The sequence below is a fragment of the Capricornis sumatraensis genome, chromosome 9 (genome assembly GCF_032405125.1).
Source record: "Capricornis sumatraensis isolate serow.1 chromosome 9, serow.2, whole genome shotgun sequence".
Taxonomy (NCBI): Eukaryota; Metazoa; Chordata; class Mammalia; order Artiodactyla; family Bovidae; genus Capricornis; species Capricornis sumatraensis.
In genome coordinates, this window is record NC_091077.1 from 100,640,897 (window position 1) to 100,657,691 (window position 16,795).

The 16,795-nt window shown below is 40.0% G+C and overlaps 1 protein-coding gene across 1 annotated transcript in view; it reads right to left on the bottom strand.

Annotated features, from left to right (window-relative positions):
* Positions 1-16,370, bottom strand: part of SLCO6A1 (solute carrier organic anion transporter family member 6A1) — a 98,077-nt gene extending 81,707 nt beyond the window's left edge. The window contains 2 exon segments of the mRNA XM_068981131.1: positions 2,462-2,722; positions 16,013-16,370. Coding sequence (XP_068837232.1) covers positions 2,462-2,722; positions 16,013-16,370 — 619 coding nt within the window.
* Between the last annotated feature and the right edge of the window lie 425 nt (positions 16,371-16,795).

A 16,795-nucleotide genomic window follows, 5' to 3' on the forward strand; every position in this document is an offset into this window, starting at 1 on the left:
TGTGAGAAATGATTTTGCTATAGCAGTCTATGATGTTTTTCCTATGGCAGCACAAACTAAGACATGAGGAAAATCGAAAATCTTTGTTGTGAATTACAGAAGGGAGTCAAAAAAAAGTCAGGGGAATAGATCCATTTGAAAATATAACTGAGGTTGAAAGTAGTAAATTCACTGTGGGACTAAGCAGTCCTCTTGTGTGATATTTTTTCTCTAAAATACTCATCAGCACCAGGTAGAGATATAAAAGAGAGGTGTATGGTTTGATCAAAAGTTTTCCAGACCAGGAACAAGAAAGGACAATGAGACAGAGAGCTTAGTATAATCATTACAGTGTGTTTGAAATACTCTAACATGTCATATTAAGGGACACAAAGCAAGCTACCAATGAAAGAAAGTAGCAACAAGGAGAACCTGATAAAGGGAGAAAGTAGATTGCAATGTACTAAAAGTTTCAATGGAAGGAGAGAACTGAAGTCTCGGTTGCATGAGTGAGCTAGGAGAACTAGTGGATATAATCAGAGAGCAAGACCAGAGATATTTAGGAAGTTCTTAGTAAACTGACAATGCCCTGAAACCACTGATATGGCAGGTATTCAATTATATGTAGAGATTTAGAAACTAAAGGCCAGAGTGTGATACAACTGTTTCCATGAACTAGAGGGGAAAATTAGTTTTTAACTTCTCAAGGATTTGGTGGAATATGATTTCTACATGTTAATTAGGACATAGGGGATGAAGACCAATTTATTATGAATACTTAAAACTGAGACAGGGTAGAGGGGCAGAGAAAGGGAACGTGAGGTAGTGGTAAATGGTACTTCAAGCTTCAGACCAGTCGTACAGGAAGATGAGCATGGCAGGTAACTGGGGAATACAGACCAAATAGAACAGGAGAGATATTCAGAAAAGAGGAAGAGATGGACTGTCCCCAAAATAAGATGAAAGAAGATAAAGAAATTAAAAATATATATATGTGTAAACTGAATTGTGGGCATAGTGCAGAAAATTAGTTATGTAAAAACTAAACTTCTAAACATAATGAGCAAAACAGCTACATAGACAGATGGATGAAATGAGCACTTCTGGCAAAGATCATTCATTTACTTTATTTCTGTTTTTCTAATACCAACCAAAGGGTTACCCAGTCAACACACTGAATGAATGTTGTTAGATAAATTTCATGTTCCTAATCACAAAGAGAAAATAAAATAAGTAGAATCTAGATAATATAAAGAAGACAAAGGAAGAACAACTATACTATATCTACTCTCATTACTCCTGAGGACTCATCAAGCAGCATTTTCAGTATCTCAAGCAGTGCTTCCTAACTTTTCATCCTTTCTGATCAGAACAGGGTTAAAGGAAAAATGAGAGCAAAATGTTCTCCATTCCCTTCTTTCCATAAGTCATGTTCTAGTCCAATTAGCTGTCCATTCTATAAATACAATAAAGATATTACAAATATATCCTATAAATTAATAAATGTATTTATTCTATATACATTATGTAAATATACATATTATAAATATATGTGAACATTATATACTTCATAAATTAGTGATATATGATACATTATTTATAATATGAATTATAGTATAATATCAACACATAAATTATTAAATTTAATATGAACTATTTTATTTATGTTATAAACACACACCATAAATATACTTCTAAACATCATAAACATGTATATACACATATATACACATACACATGCATAAAGATATCTTCATGCCTTTTCCATCATTTCTTGCTTAAGCCCAGTCTAAAGATTACAAATGGGTAAATGCATTTCAACATTTTTACACACCTATACACAAGAAAGTATCTGACATAAAAATGTCAAAAATATTGCTTTAAAACTTCAAATAGTGTTTTTATCTACTGGGGGTAGATTTTAAAAATGTGGAATAAATCAGAAAAAATTAAAAAAGCAAAGATGCCACCTATCTTTTCTAAGTCCTATGCCAAAGGGCAGCACCCATTTTTGAAATTGTAGAAATAGCTAGAAAAGTTCTGACTTTTTGAGTATGTCTGTGTAAGTGTGTATCTTTGCCTTTGTATTTATATACACGTGTTGAGGTCAAAATAAAGGGATCAGTTAAAATATATTGTAGAAGACATAAGAAAAAGTTCTCAAAAGATTTATAATATATATGAAAACTGACAGAAGAAAAACAACTTCACGAAATAATTATCCCAAATATTGTCCTAAATATTCTTTCGTTTTCCTAGGCCCTTCTCTTAGATGAAAGGATATATGTTCATGAAAAGATGGAAGAAAATGGCATATATGTTATTAAGGAGCCACCATTAATTAGCTAAGTAAACTTGATCACATAAATAGATATAGATGAATGAATGGACAGACAAGTATCACTGTTTACATTAAATTCCTAGAGTCAACGGTTTAAATGAATAATGATTTGATGGATGACAGTATCTTTTAAAATCTTACCTTCAAATTCTACATTCATTTGAGAATCTTCAACATTAAAGTATGGAAAAGCAAATAAGAGTGATCCATATCCTACTAAAAAGGAGGAAACGGTAATCCATCTTGGTATGTTTCCTTTTCCTCCATAGTATGCTATAAACACTACTAACAGGCAAGATGAAATATCATAAGTCAATGACAAGAATATATTCTCAATGATGTTCAAATTATTTTCCTTCTTAAAACTGTCGGTGCTCAGATCTACAAGACCAAACACAATACCTAAAATGTAAAAAGAAAAAATAATATGCATTAAACAATCTTTATAAAGACAAAATAATAGATCATTATAATCATTAAAAAACAATTCACAATGATTTAAATTTCTTTTAAATTACTCTGAATGCTTAAGATCTATAAAAGGCTAATAACTTCTTTTCCAAAATACTAATAAGACTTCAGTTCAGTTCAGTTCATGTTGGACTGTTTGTGACCCCATGGACTGCAGCATGTCAGGGCTCCCTGTCCGTCACCAACTCCCAGAGCTTGCTTAAACTCACATCCATCAAGTCAGTGATGCCATCCAACCATCTCATCCTCTGTTGTCCCCTTCTCCTGCCTCCAATCTTTCCCAGCATCATGGTCTTTTCCAATGTGTCAGTTCTTCACATCAGGTAGCCAAAGTATTGTAGCTTCAGCTTCAGCATCAGTCCTTCCAGTGAATATCCAGGACTGATTTCCTTTAGGATGGACGGGTTGGATCTCCTTGCAGTCCAAGAGACACTCAAGAGTCTTCTCCTAACCTCTATGATTTGCTATTGAACTTTTTTGTAACTATTTTAAACAGTATTTATGAGTAATTTACTAAAGAATGTGCTCTTTTTAATCATTTCACTTAGTACTGATCTTTATTTCAATCTTTATTTTCCTCCATCCATGGGATTTTCCAGGCAAGAGTGCTGGAGTGGATTGCCATTTCCTTCTCCAGGGGATCTTCCCAACCCAGGAATCAAACCCGGGTCTCCTGCCTTGCAGGTAGACGCTTTACTGTCTGAGCCAACAGGGAAACCTTCTTATTTCAATGTATTATGTTTTAATCATTTAAAAAACAATAAGTAACAATCTAATGAATATATTTTTATCTCCCATCCAGAATAGGAAATGAAACTTTACCAAAATAGTTGAAACTCCACATGTACTCCCTAAACACATTCTTCACTCTCATGCCACAATTCATATCCTATATTTGAAGTTTACCATTTCTGAGCCATTTTAACACTTTTTTTTGACAATGCATATATACATCCTTAGACAATATAGAGTATCATTTGTCATTTCTTTGAACATTAAGTAAATGGTATCATATAGGTGCATTTCTATAACTCAGCATCCAACTGGGAAAAACAAACATACTAAATATTTGAAACAGAAAGAAATTGATCTAGGGGTTGGTTACAAAAGTAATACATTTGTTGGAATGAAAAGAAAAAAGTTACTAGTCAAAACTCATGAAATATATGCCACTAACTGGAGTAGCGACTGGGGTGGCAACAGCTACTGCTGCTGCTACTGCTATTGGAACTGCAATCACTGCCTCTTGCAGGAAGCCATGACCCACACACCTAATAATACTATGAAAGCTGGCTACCTCATAGTCACGTGCTATTCCCACAGCTCTTGCAGTTGCTTGAGACTGTTGGAGCTCTATTCACTGCTGACTATAAACCCAGGCGCCTCACTTACGCAGTACTACTGCTGTTGCCAAAATTATCACCAGAATAGAGAGAGAAAAAAGAGAAAAGCTCCCCCTGTCCCTTTCTCAAATGTTCTGCTGCAGCCTCTTACTGGCAACACCTAAGTGGAAGCCAACTGTCAAGGAAGTCTGATAAATGTAGTTTACAGGCTGCCAGTCCCCTTGAAAACAGAAGGTAAACAGTGGAGCTTATGGGCAACAGACAACTTGAAGAGCTCACCCTCTGGACTACTCAGGACACATTTTCACCCTTCTTTCCATGTTTAAACTTCCATACCAAATTAACAGCAACATAATCATGCTTCTGCCAAATATGCCACAATAATAATTCTTACAAACAAAAATGTTCTCACTCTTTCCCCCAGAAAGGTCATTCTCACTCTTCTTCAATCCAATCACAAACCTGAATGCATTTCTTCAATATAAAAATGAGTTGCAAGATATAAGTGGTATAAGTAAGTAAATAAGTCAGCAAAGATGTAGGCCTAACTAAAACTGTGAGGGAACTATACTGCAAAAGAAATCATACTCGGACTTAGAACCACAGTTTAACGGACCTAAATTAGCAAGAAACAAGATATAAACATTTTTCTGTACCTAAAAGAATTTTTTCAACTCTCATTTTAGATGTGGCCAAGGAGGATAATGGCCAAGGCAAAGAATGTCCTGTTAGTAACTGTGTCTGTCTCTCGGGTTGGGGCATTAGTTCCCCCTCTAATTCATGAATACTTTGCAACCTAGAGACAAATTTGTAAAGTTCTCTTCCACAATACTACACTGTTAAATAGTAAGGGAAAGAGGAAGAGAAAAACTTAAAAATTGAAATACACACAAATGTATATATGGTTATGTGTGTGCACACATAAAACAAGAGAAAAATGCACAGTTGCTACCTATTTTATTTAAATCTGAATATACCACAGTTGATATTCATAACTTCCTTTTTCCATTATTTACCCTTTCTTCTTCCCCTAGGTCTCATATAACACATATGTAGGTTACTATCATAAAGTATATGCCTCCCTCTTTAGGATAGTACCCAAACTTTTGATTGCTGTCTCCTAGCTGAAGTCTCATCTGAGTCTTTAACAGGACAATATAACAATATGTAAAGCTAAGCGTTTCTAGTTCGTGAGCTGTGTAGTAAGGCCAGTGAATTCCATGAATATGAACCTCTTGATGTACATCTGTAAGAGGAGTTCCTTCATTAAAAGCAATGTGATAATACATAAGATGATTATGATGGTGCATGAGGCACTCATCAAGTCCAATTATAGTTGTTCTGGCAGAACCGTGGTGCTAAAAGAACCCAGATGTAAACATCTATTTCAGTAGGGAGAAATTAAACAAGCAACATAATCAACCTGCTTCTAGGTAGCTGGTTGGTTTCTCTAGGGAATTAAGTTATTTCCTGGATTGTATTGAATTTTCCTGGTGGCAATTCAGGCACTTAAAAATGCAATAGTCAGATCAGCTCTGGTGAAGATAAATCCTTGCATTCATCTCTCATATAAACTTTTTCTCAAATGCAATTATCACTATAAATATGAGCCCATTGAGAACACATATAATGGCAGGGAAAAGAGGCTGATTAATATTCACAGAATAGTTTATCTATCTACTTCATTATTGATAGCATCCTCTGCAATGGATTTCTTTTGGTGAACCATTCAAATAGGATAACTTTGCCCATTCAGAGACACATACTACTTACCCAGCACTTTCCTAGTCACCAAATGGTCAAACCATTAACAATGGCAGCATGGTATCTAAGCAATACAGACAATCAGACATACTCTCCAATGTTTTGCCCACTGGAAGGATTTCCTTTCTCCTGTGTTTTTCAGGGCTATGCTGCTACATATAACATTATACTGTAGCATACTTTGGCCTTCAAAAAACCACAGGTTCACCAAAGATTATGTTCTTTCTTAGTAGTAGATGGTAGAAATGAAGAAACTTTTCCTTCATTTTAGAAGATGTAGCCCTGCAGCATATCAGTTATATGCTGATATATCAGCATATCCCTAGAGGCATTGCTGAAGTGGCAGGCAAATTTTGGGTATATAAGATATTATCTCCCATGACAGATTTTATGTTAGTCATTCTAAGAAGGCTAGAATCTGATTCTAGCTACGAGTCTAGTAGCATTGAGAGGTAGGATGGGTCAAGAGAGCAATCAGTATTCCCTTAACTCAGGTGAAGTAAATTCAGTGTCTGCAAGCAAGCAATTGCTTTTTTGAGACATAGAAGAACAGATGCCTATACTGGGAAAGGAAGTTCAGGATTCAGGGTTTATAGTTGTTGGATTCATGGAAATCCACACTAATGCTTTTGGCCCAGTTCTCAGGGTTCCTCTCTCCTCCAATCATTGTCCCAACTCTCACACAGGAGATCACATGAATTTGTGAATTCAACTTATGCTGCAGTTCTGCAAGTGTGGATAAGGCTTGCTATTGTTCCAAATACACAGTATGAGGCAAAAAGGGAAAATTCTCACAGGACCATCACAGAACCTCACACATTTTCTACTCATGCCCTAAAATTCTCATTTTCTTTCTGTAACTTTTTCAGTGAAGTGAGAAACAGTCAATCCCAAAACCCTTGTAGTCAATAATACCGCCATAGGAGTTAACTGCAGAAGCTATTGGTCTCCCAAAATCTTGAGTCTAATAATAACTTTACCCCAGCAACATTTTAAATAACTCTAAAGTCACTTCATGTGTTGACTTCCAATGTACCATTTTCCACAGGCACAAATACTGTTTTTTTCATTACTTTCAAGCCCAGTCAAGTCAGATAACCAATTTTGGATTCCTATCTTTGAGGGTTGATTTATTTGTATTTTTCCTGCCTCAATGCCTGGTATGGAGTACTACATTAAAAAATCATATAATTTTTGCATTTATAGAGAAACTAGTTTTATTACATTAATGAAGCCAAAAATTTAGTAAAAACCCTTTTCAAATATCTTTATATATCATGATATTTACAAGATAAAGGAATATTATTCCCGTTACACATCAGATACCTTAACCGATTTCTTGGCCACCTCAATTCATAATTTTTCCAAAGAATATGTTTTTAATGTGATCTTATTTCTAACTGAATGAAAATGGACTGGAATGGGTGAATTTACTTCAGATGACCATTATATCTACTACTGTGGGCGAGAATCCCTTAGAGGAAATGGAGTAGCCATCATAGTCAACAAAAGAGCCAGAAATACAGTACTTAGATTCAATCTCAAAAATGACAGAATTGATCTCTGTTCATTTCCAGGGCAAACCATTCAATATCACGGTAATCCAAATTTAAGACCCAACCAGTAACATTGAAGAAGCTGAAATTGAATAGTTCTATGAAGACCTACAAGACCTTTTAGAATTAACACCAAAAACAGAGGTCCTTTTCATTACAGGGGACTGGAATGCAAAAGTAAGAAGTCAAGAAACACCTGGAGTAAGAGGCAAATTTGACCTTGGAATACAGAATGAAGTAGGGCAAAGGCTACTTTGCAAAGAGAATGCAATGGTCATAGCAAACACCCTCTTCCAACAATACAAGAGAAGACTCTACACATGGACACCACCAGATGGCCAACAATATTGATTATATTTTTTGCAGCCAAAGATGGAGACACTCTATACAGTCAGCAAAAAGGAGACCAGGAGTTGACTGTGGCTCAGATCATGAAATCCTTATGCCAGATTCAGACTTAAATTGAAGAAAGTGGGGAAAACCACTAGACCATTCAAGTATGACCTAAATCAAATCCCTTACGATTATACAGTGGAAGTGAGAAATAGATTTAAGGGACTAGATCTGATAGAGTGCCTGATGAACTACGGATGAAGGTTCGTGACATTGTACAGGAGAAAGGGATCAAGACCATCCCCATGGAAAAGAAATGCAAAAAAAGCAAAATGACTGTCTGAGGAGGCCTGACAAATAGCTGTGAAAAGAAGAAAACTGAAAGACAAAAGGAAAAAAGGAAAGATAGACCCAGGTGAGTGCAGAGTTCCAAAGAATAGCAAGGAGAGATAAGAAAGCCTTCCTCAGAGATCAGTGCAAAAAATAGAGGAAAACAATAGACTGGGAAAGACTAGAGATGTCTTCAAGAAAATTAGAGATACCAAGGGAACATTTCATGCAAATATGGGCTCAATAAAGGACAGAAATGGTAGGAAGCAGAAGATATTAAGATATTAAGAAGAGGTGGCAGGAATACACAAAAGAACTGTACAAAAAAGATCTTCATGACCCAGATAATCACAATGGTGTGATCACTCACCTAGAGCCAGACATCCTGTAATGTGAAGTCAAGTGAGTGACAGGAAGCATCACTATGAACAAAGCTAGTGAAGGTGATGGAATTCCAGCTGAGTTCTTTCAAATCCTAAAAGATGATGCTGTGAAAGTGCTGCACTCAATATGTCAGCAAATTTGGAAAACTCATCAGTGGCCACAGGACTGAAAAAGGTCAGTTTTCATTTCAATCCCTAAGAAAGGCAATGCCAAAGAATGCTCAAACTACTGCATAATTGCATTCATCTCACACGCTAGGTAAAGTAATGCTCAAATTCTCCAAGCCAGGCTTCAGCAATACATGAACTGTGAACCCCAGATGTTCAAGCTGGTTTTAGAAAAGGCAGAGGAGCCTGAGATCAAATTGCCAACATCTGCTGGATCATTGAAAAAGCAAGTGCTTTCCAGAAAAACATCTATTTCTGCTTTTGACTATCCCAAAGTCTTTGACTGTGTGGATCACAATAAACTGTCATAAATTCTGAAAGAAATGTGAATACCAGACCACCTGACCTGCCTTTTGAGAAATCTGCATGCAGGTCAGGAAGCAACAGTTAGAACTGGACATGGAACAACAGGCTGGTTCCAATTAGGAAAAGGAGTACGTGAAGGCTGTATATTGTCACCCTGCTTATTTAACTTCTATGCAGAGTACATCATGAGAAATGCTGGGCTGGAAGAAGCACAAGCTGGAATCAAGATTGCTGGGAGAAATATTAATAACCTCAGATATGCAGATGACACCACCCTTATGGCAGAAAATGAAGAAGAACTAAAGAGCCTCTTGATGAAGTTAAAGAAGAGAGTGAAAAAGTTGGCTTAAAGCTCAACATCCAGAAAACTAAGATCATGGCATCCGGTCCCATCACTTCATGGCAAATAGATGGGGGAACACTGGAAACAGTCGCTGACTTTATTTTTTGGGGCTCCAAAATCACTGCAGATGGTGATTGCAGCTATGAAATTAAAAGATGCTTACTCCTTGGAAGGAAAGTTATGACCAACCTAGACAGCATATTAAAAAGCAGAGACATTATTTTGTCAACAAAGGTCTGTCTAGTCAAGGCTATGGTTTTTTCAGTAGTCATGCATGGATGTGAGGGTTGGACTATAAAGAAATCAGTGCCAAAGAACTGATGCTTTTGAACTGTGGTGCTGGAGAAGACTCTTAGGAGTCCCTTGGACTGCAAGAAGATCCATCCAGTCTATCCTAAAGGAGATCAGTCCTGGGTGTTCGTTGGAAAGATTGAAGATTGAAGTTGAAGCTGAATCTCCAATACTTTGGCCACCTGATGTGAAGAGCTGACTCTTTTGAAAAGACCCTGATGCTGGGAAAGATTGAAGGCAGGAGGAGAACGGGACGACAGAGGATGAGATGGTTAGATGGCATCACTGATTCAATGGACATGAGTTTGGATAAACTCTGGGAGTTGGTGATGGACAGGGAGGCCTTGCCTGCTGCAGTCCATGGTGTCACAAGAGTTGGACACAACTGAGCAACTAAACTGAACTATTTCTAATTGTTCTTATAAGATTAACTTATTCAACAAAGATGCTTTCATAGCTTTACAGTAAGAGTTAACTCAGAAGGCATGGGTTATTCAAAAAAGGCCTGGCTTCAGGGCTGGTCTTTGGAGGGCTCCAAGGAGAGGACTCTGAGCCCATAGAATATTCTGCCATATAAGAGTACTTTTTATATGCTGGAGGCCTTGGGCCACAAAGTACCATTTTGGTCAGATAGTTTATGTTAGCAACATGATTTGCAGTGAATGCCTTTTCTGTTGTGTGTGGGGGTGGGATAATAGAGTCTGAGTAGCTGAGGTCAGTCACACAGATGTTGCATGTTTACATGCCTGAGACCTCCCCCCTCAAAAAAAAAAAAAAAAACAAACCCCTGAATACCCAGGTTCACATGGTTGAGCTTCCTTGGTTGGTAACTCTTTGCAAGTGTTGTCATACATTATTGCTGAAAGTATTAAGCAATCCCTGTGACTCCACTGGGAATGGACAATGGAAGCTTGGCCTGGTTTCTTCTGGACATTGTCTCATGTGCCTTTTCCCTTTGTTAATTTCAATCTGTATACTTTCACTATAATAAATGATATTCATGAGTATAACATCTTTCTCTGAGTCCTTCTAGTGAATCACTTAGGCTGAGTGAGGTTTTAGAGATGTCCAAAATAATAGTTAATAAATTTTGAAGTGGCTAAGGCCTCCAAATGACTCTTTATGGCAAAGCATAATATTTTCATTGAGAAAACACTCTTTATAAGTATGTAAGTATCTAACAAGCTAAAGAAAACACTACTAAATAAAGAATATCTTCAGTTATATCTTTGCACCAAAATATTTCAGCCTAACAGTTTAGAAAATCTTTCTTTGACGAATACTTTACAAAACAAAGCTCTTCAAATAAATTGTCTCTGTTTGTGATTATTTTCAATATTTCACCAAGTTTAAGTGTCCAAATTCATAGGTCTCCTTAATTTCAATTCAATATATGAAAATGAATCATTGTAATTTACTAAATTTTAAAAACAAAAGGCCACATGAACAAATGCATAAAAAACATTTGACAAAATCTAACACCTTTCTGTAATAAAAACGCTTGATGAAAACATAATTCAAAAACACATGAAACACTCCTTTGAGAGAAGGAGAACTTCATAAATTAATGAAGTACATATATGCAAAACCTACAGCATACTGAAAAATTTAACTACAGATGTAGCATATGATCCAGAAATTTCACTCCTAGGTATAAATTCCAGAGAAATGAAAACATGTGTCCACACAAATATTTACACACAGTTCCAGTCCCGTGTTTAAGGATGTTTAAAGATGGGAAGACACAGGGCAAACTTGACAAAATTTTGAATTCAACTGTCATCACAATTCATTAACCCATACATTTAATTTTGTGTTTGATTTCCAAAAATATGTGGTTAAAAAAAGTGATAGCTTATTTCAGGGCTTTCATGGGAGCCCTCGAATTTTCAGATGAAAACTTGAGCTGAGAGTTAACAAACCCAAGTCTGTCATTTTTCCTTCACAAGTGCTTCAGCTCAGTTCAGTTCAGTTCAGTCACTCAGTCATGTCCGACTCTTTGCGACTCCATGAACTGCAGCAGGCCAGGCCTCCCTACCCATCACCAACTCCCACAGTTTACCCAAACTCATGTCCATCGAGTTGGTGATGCCATCCAACCATCTAATCCTCTATCGTTCTCTTCTCCTCCTGCTTTCAATCTTTCCCAGCATCAGGGTCTTTTCAAAAGAGTCATCTCTTCACAACAGGTGGCCAAAGTATTGGAGCTTCAGCCTCAACATCAGTCCTTCCAATGAACACCCAGGACTGATCTCCTCTAGGATGGACTGGTTGGATCTCATTGCAGTCCAAAGGACTCTCAAGAGTCTTCTCCAGCACCACAGTTCAAAAGCATCAATTCTTCAGCGCTCAGCTTTATAGTCCAACTCTCACATCTATACATGAGTACTGAAAAAACCATAGCCTTGACCAGATGGACCTTTGTTGACAAAGTAATGTCTCTGCTTTTTAATATGCTATATAGTTTGGTCATAACTTTTCTTCCAAGGAGTAAATGTCTTTTAATTTCATGGCTGCAAACACCATCTGCTGTGATTTGGGAGCCCAGAAAAATAAAGTCAGCCCCTGTTTCCACTGTTCCCCCATCTATTTTCCATGAAGTGATGGGACCGGATGCCATGATCTTAGTTTTCTGAATGTTGAGCCAACTTTTTTGCTCTCCTCTTTCACTTTCATCAAGAGGCTCTTTAGTTCTTCTTCACTTTCTGCCATAAGGGTGGTGTCATCTGCATATCTGAGGTTATTGATATTTCTCCCAGAAATCTTGATTCCAGCTTGTGCTTCTTCCAGCCCAGCATTTCCCATGATGTACTCTTCATAGAAGTTAAATAAGCAGGGTGACAATATACAGCCTTCACGTACTCCTTTTCCTAATTGGAACCAGTTTGTTGTTCCATGTCCAGTCCTAACTGTTGCTTCCTGACCTGAGTACAGGTTTCTCAAGAGGCAAGTCAGGTGGTCTGGTATTCCCAAAGGGCACTCAAAACATTCCATCCAATACCAGGGTCCTTATAGTCCTCATTGCTATCATAAGGTAAACTGTAGCATCCACTCAGCTTTCAAGGTACATGCTTCACCTGGCATTTCATCCCAGTCAAGCACAGGTGATACTTTGATTAATTATGATACTACCACATGCCAAGAATTACCAGCCATTTTCCACTGGCAAAGAGCTCAGCATTTCACTCAAGATTAAAGGCCCAACAAAACCAACCCTAAAATCCCAGCTTTATGAGTATATATCTTCTGGTACTACTCCTGATACCAATTCCATACTATTCTTAATCCAATCAGAAGAGAGAAACCACACAGCAATTTGAACAAGAAAAGTTTAACATAAAGAATCATTAGCTATAATGGGATATTTGCAAAACAAGGCATTATAGTTACAAGTAAAGAGAATGCTAAATGTAGAAACAGCCAGTATGAGGAATAGTCATTTCCCTTAGGATTGAGAGAGAGCATTCAAGGGCTAAAAGCCAGACCTTGTGAATAGTGCACAGCCGTGGCTTACTGAATGACCAAGAAGTCACTGTGATGCCATGCTAACAAAACTAGCAGGAAATCTATACTCTAAAACTTTGTGGTAGGTCTCCTTCTATGTGGTGGGGAGATCTCTTCATGAGAGATACCAGAGGGAGCTGCCAGCCACTGAGGGCTTCTGGCCACCATGTACTGCAGGAGAGGGATACCAGAGAAGATGGAAACACGCAGGAGCCTGATGACAGAGAAAGCTGTACACATTGCAGAGGCTCGCCAAGCAAACACCCTGGAACCAAGAAGCAATATTTCCTGTGCAGTGGCTCTCCTGTACCTCCTACTGCCAAAATTGAACACTCTTACAGCTAGGGGAAAAAAAAAAAATTAGAGGGCCCAGGTCCATTTCCACAGAGTAGGCAAAATGGATGTTTGGAACTGAGAGGCAATAAATTGACAAATTGATTCTGAAAGAGTTCATGCAGGCACCCAATCTTACATAAACTCTTTCAGAAAAAAACAAGAGAAAGGAATGTACCCACATTTAATGAAGCCAGTATAACCTCATACTAAAGACAGGCTAAAACATTCCAAGGAAACTAAAAACCAATATCCTCATTAAAAAAAAAAAATTCTTAGCAAAATGTTCACAAACTGAATCCAGCAATCTATTAAAAAGAAAGAAAATAAGATAGCAATAAGGGTTTATCCCAGGAATACAAGGTTGATTAAACATCCAAAAATCAAAAAGCACAATATATAATGTTAGTAGAATAAATAAATGAATATGATGGTCTCAACTGATACAGGAAAAAAACACTTGATAAAACGTAACACCATTGATGATAAAAAAAAATTCCCAACTAACTAAAAATAAAAAAGGAACATCTGCAAATTGGTAACAAGTATCCACAAAAAATCTGCAGTAAATATGTTTAATTGTGAAAGGCTAAATGATTTCTACCTAAAATCAGGAAAAATAAATTAATATCTCTTTCAAAACTTCTATTCAACACTGTACTGGAGGTCCTAGTCACTGCAAGAAATCAAGAAAAAGAAATAAAAAGCATACAGACTGGGAAGAAAGAAGTAAAATTGTCCTGATTCACAGATGAAATGATCATGTAGTTAAAAATTCTAAGGAATCTGCCAAAAGGCTCCTAAAAGTAATAAATTACTATAGCAAACCTGCAGGAGCGAAGACCTAAGTAAATAGATACACAACGGTCAGGTATCAAAACACTCGATATTGTTAAGATCTCAATTTTGTCACTCACCATTCTGAAGCAAGGTTTTCCTGTATCTGTTTGTTTACCAAAACACTCATTCATTTCCTGATTCAAAAAGTATTCTACATCCCCAGCTATTATTGTACCTATTTGTCAAGGCATAATTCAAATTCTTCTTTCCCAAAGAAATGTCTTTGATGATTTTTCAAGACAAACTGATGACTATTTATCAATATTTGTTCCTCTCATATGGTTCTTATCACATACATCCTTTTTACTGATGTTATTTAGATACAGCATTTTACAGCAAAAACAGACCATGTTTGGCAGCTTCCAATACCATCAGTGTAAAAAGGCTCGTGAAGAATTTACATGTCATGGGAGTGGTGAGGGTTGTGGCCAAGCAGAAAATATATGCCCCCTCTATTGTTTAGTCGCTAAGTCGCACTCAACCCTTTGCAACCCCAAAGGCTGTAGCCTGCCAGATGCTTCTGTACACGCATTTTCCAGGCAAGGATACTAGAGTGGGTTGCCATTTCCTGCAATGCAGGAGACCTGGGTTCGATCCCTGGGTCGGGAAGATCCCCTGGAGAAGGAAATGGCAACCCACTCCAGTGTTCTTGCCTGGAGAATCCCATGGACAGCGGAGCCTGTTGGGCTACAGTCCACAGGGTCGCAAAGAGTCGGACACGACTGAGCGACCTCACTTTCACTTTCTCCAACGTGACCCTCTAAAGGCATTCAGATTCACATTTTTCGTCCAGCTGTGCGGACAAACATAAACACCTTAGAGTTTGGGTTCTCTGATATCGTCTGAGGTCCCACACCACCTCTTTAATTCACACACGAGGAAACAAGATCCTGGAGGGAAGTGGCTCGGTCAGGGCGTCTCAAAATTATGGGTAGAAGCAGAAACCACCTGGTGGTCACGTTCTTTCTGACCTTATTTTAATCCTCTAAGTGACTCGACCTTGAGTGAAGGAGCTTCTCTGGGTTGGTGACCAAACACACCTGGTGAAATGACTCAACAACACCCTCATCCCGTCAAGTTACCTGGTGGCCAGGCCCCACTATGAGGAAGAATTAGGTCAAACCGGGGGCCTGAGGAGCTGAAGTAAACCAGGGCGGGGCCCTGTGAACCTGCGCGGATTCCAGACGCACCTGGAGAACGCTGGCGAGCACATCCACATGGAGCCGGGCCTCCCCACCACACCACTTCCGCAGGGTAGAGCGGCCTCTGCCCTCTGGCGCCCCCCTCAGCCCTCCTGGGGCCCTCGCCCCTTGTCCACCTCCTCAGTGTAGGGGGCCCTCTGGCGCCCCCCTCAGCCCTCCTGGGGCTCTCGCCCCTCGTCCGCCTCCTCAGTGCAGGGGGCCCTCTGGCGCCCCCCTCAGCCCTCCTGGGGCTCTCGCCCCTTGTCCACCTCCTCAGTGTAGAGGGCCCTCTCCGCCCCGCTCAGCCCTCCCCGGGCGCCTTGTCCGCCTCCTCAGCATAGGGGGCCCTCTGGCGCCCCCCTCAGCCCTCCTGGGGCTCTTGCCCCTCGTCCGCCTCCTCAGTGCAGGGGGCCCTCTGGCGCCCCCCTCAGCCCTCCTGGGGCTCTCGCCCCTCGTCTGCCTCCTCAGTGCAGGGGGCCCTCTGGCGCCCCCTTCAGCCCACGCCAGAACAAGCTCTCCTCGACGCAGCCCCCTCGGCGCGCTTACATTGAGCCATGACCAGAATGCAGAAGAAAATCAGGAAGCAACGGACGTTGTTAAAACGCTGACACCAGGGGAAAACCAGACAGCTCCAGCCGCAGGGCCCCTCCAAAGTCCCTTTCTGGTGTCCGAGTCCCGTTTTGGCGCCGCACCGCGTGGCCCCAGCCTGGCCGCCTCCGTGTTTGCTGAAAGCGCCGAGCTGCAGGAGGCTAACCGGGAAGATCCTGAGGTGCGGGCGCCTCAGTCCGGCCTTCTTGGCCTTGGCCGCGGGTGGCCCGGAGGGTGCGCCCTGCTCGGCCTGCGACTGCACCTGCTCCTGGGCCTGCGCCACCTCCGGCTGCACCTGCACCAGGCTCCGCTGCATCACGCTGAGCCGGGGCCGTGGCTGGTCTCAGCCAGAAATAAGCCTGCCAGGCCTGGAGGTCGGGGACCGGTGGGCCACCAGGGCCGCCTGCAACCCCAGCCTTCAGGGGGAACGTTTCTCCTTGGGCAGGAGGCAAACGTCCCGCGGGGAGGTTGGCAGTTGCCCCAGGAGAACGTCCGGGGCTGCTTCCTGCTTTGCTTCCACGTGGGGCAGGGGGTGGGGTGGAGGGGACGCTAGTCCTACTGCGTATGTGTGTGTGTGAGAGGGAGAGAGAGTAACTAGGTCGTGTCCGACTTTGCGACCCCATGAACTGTAGCCCATCCACCAGCTCCTCTGTCCATGGGATTCTCCAGGCAAGCGTACTGGAGTGGGTAGCCATTTCCTTATCCAGGGGATCTTCCCAACCCAGGGATCGAACCCACAGT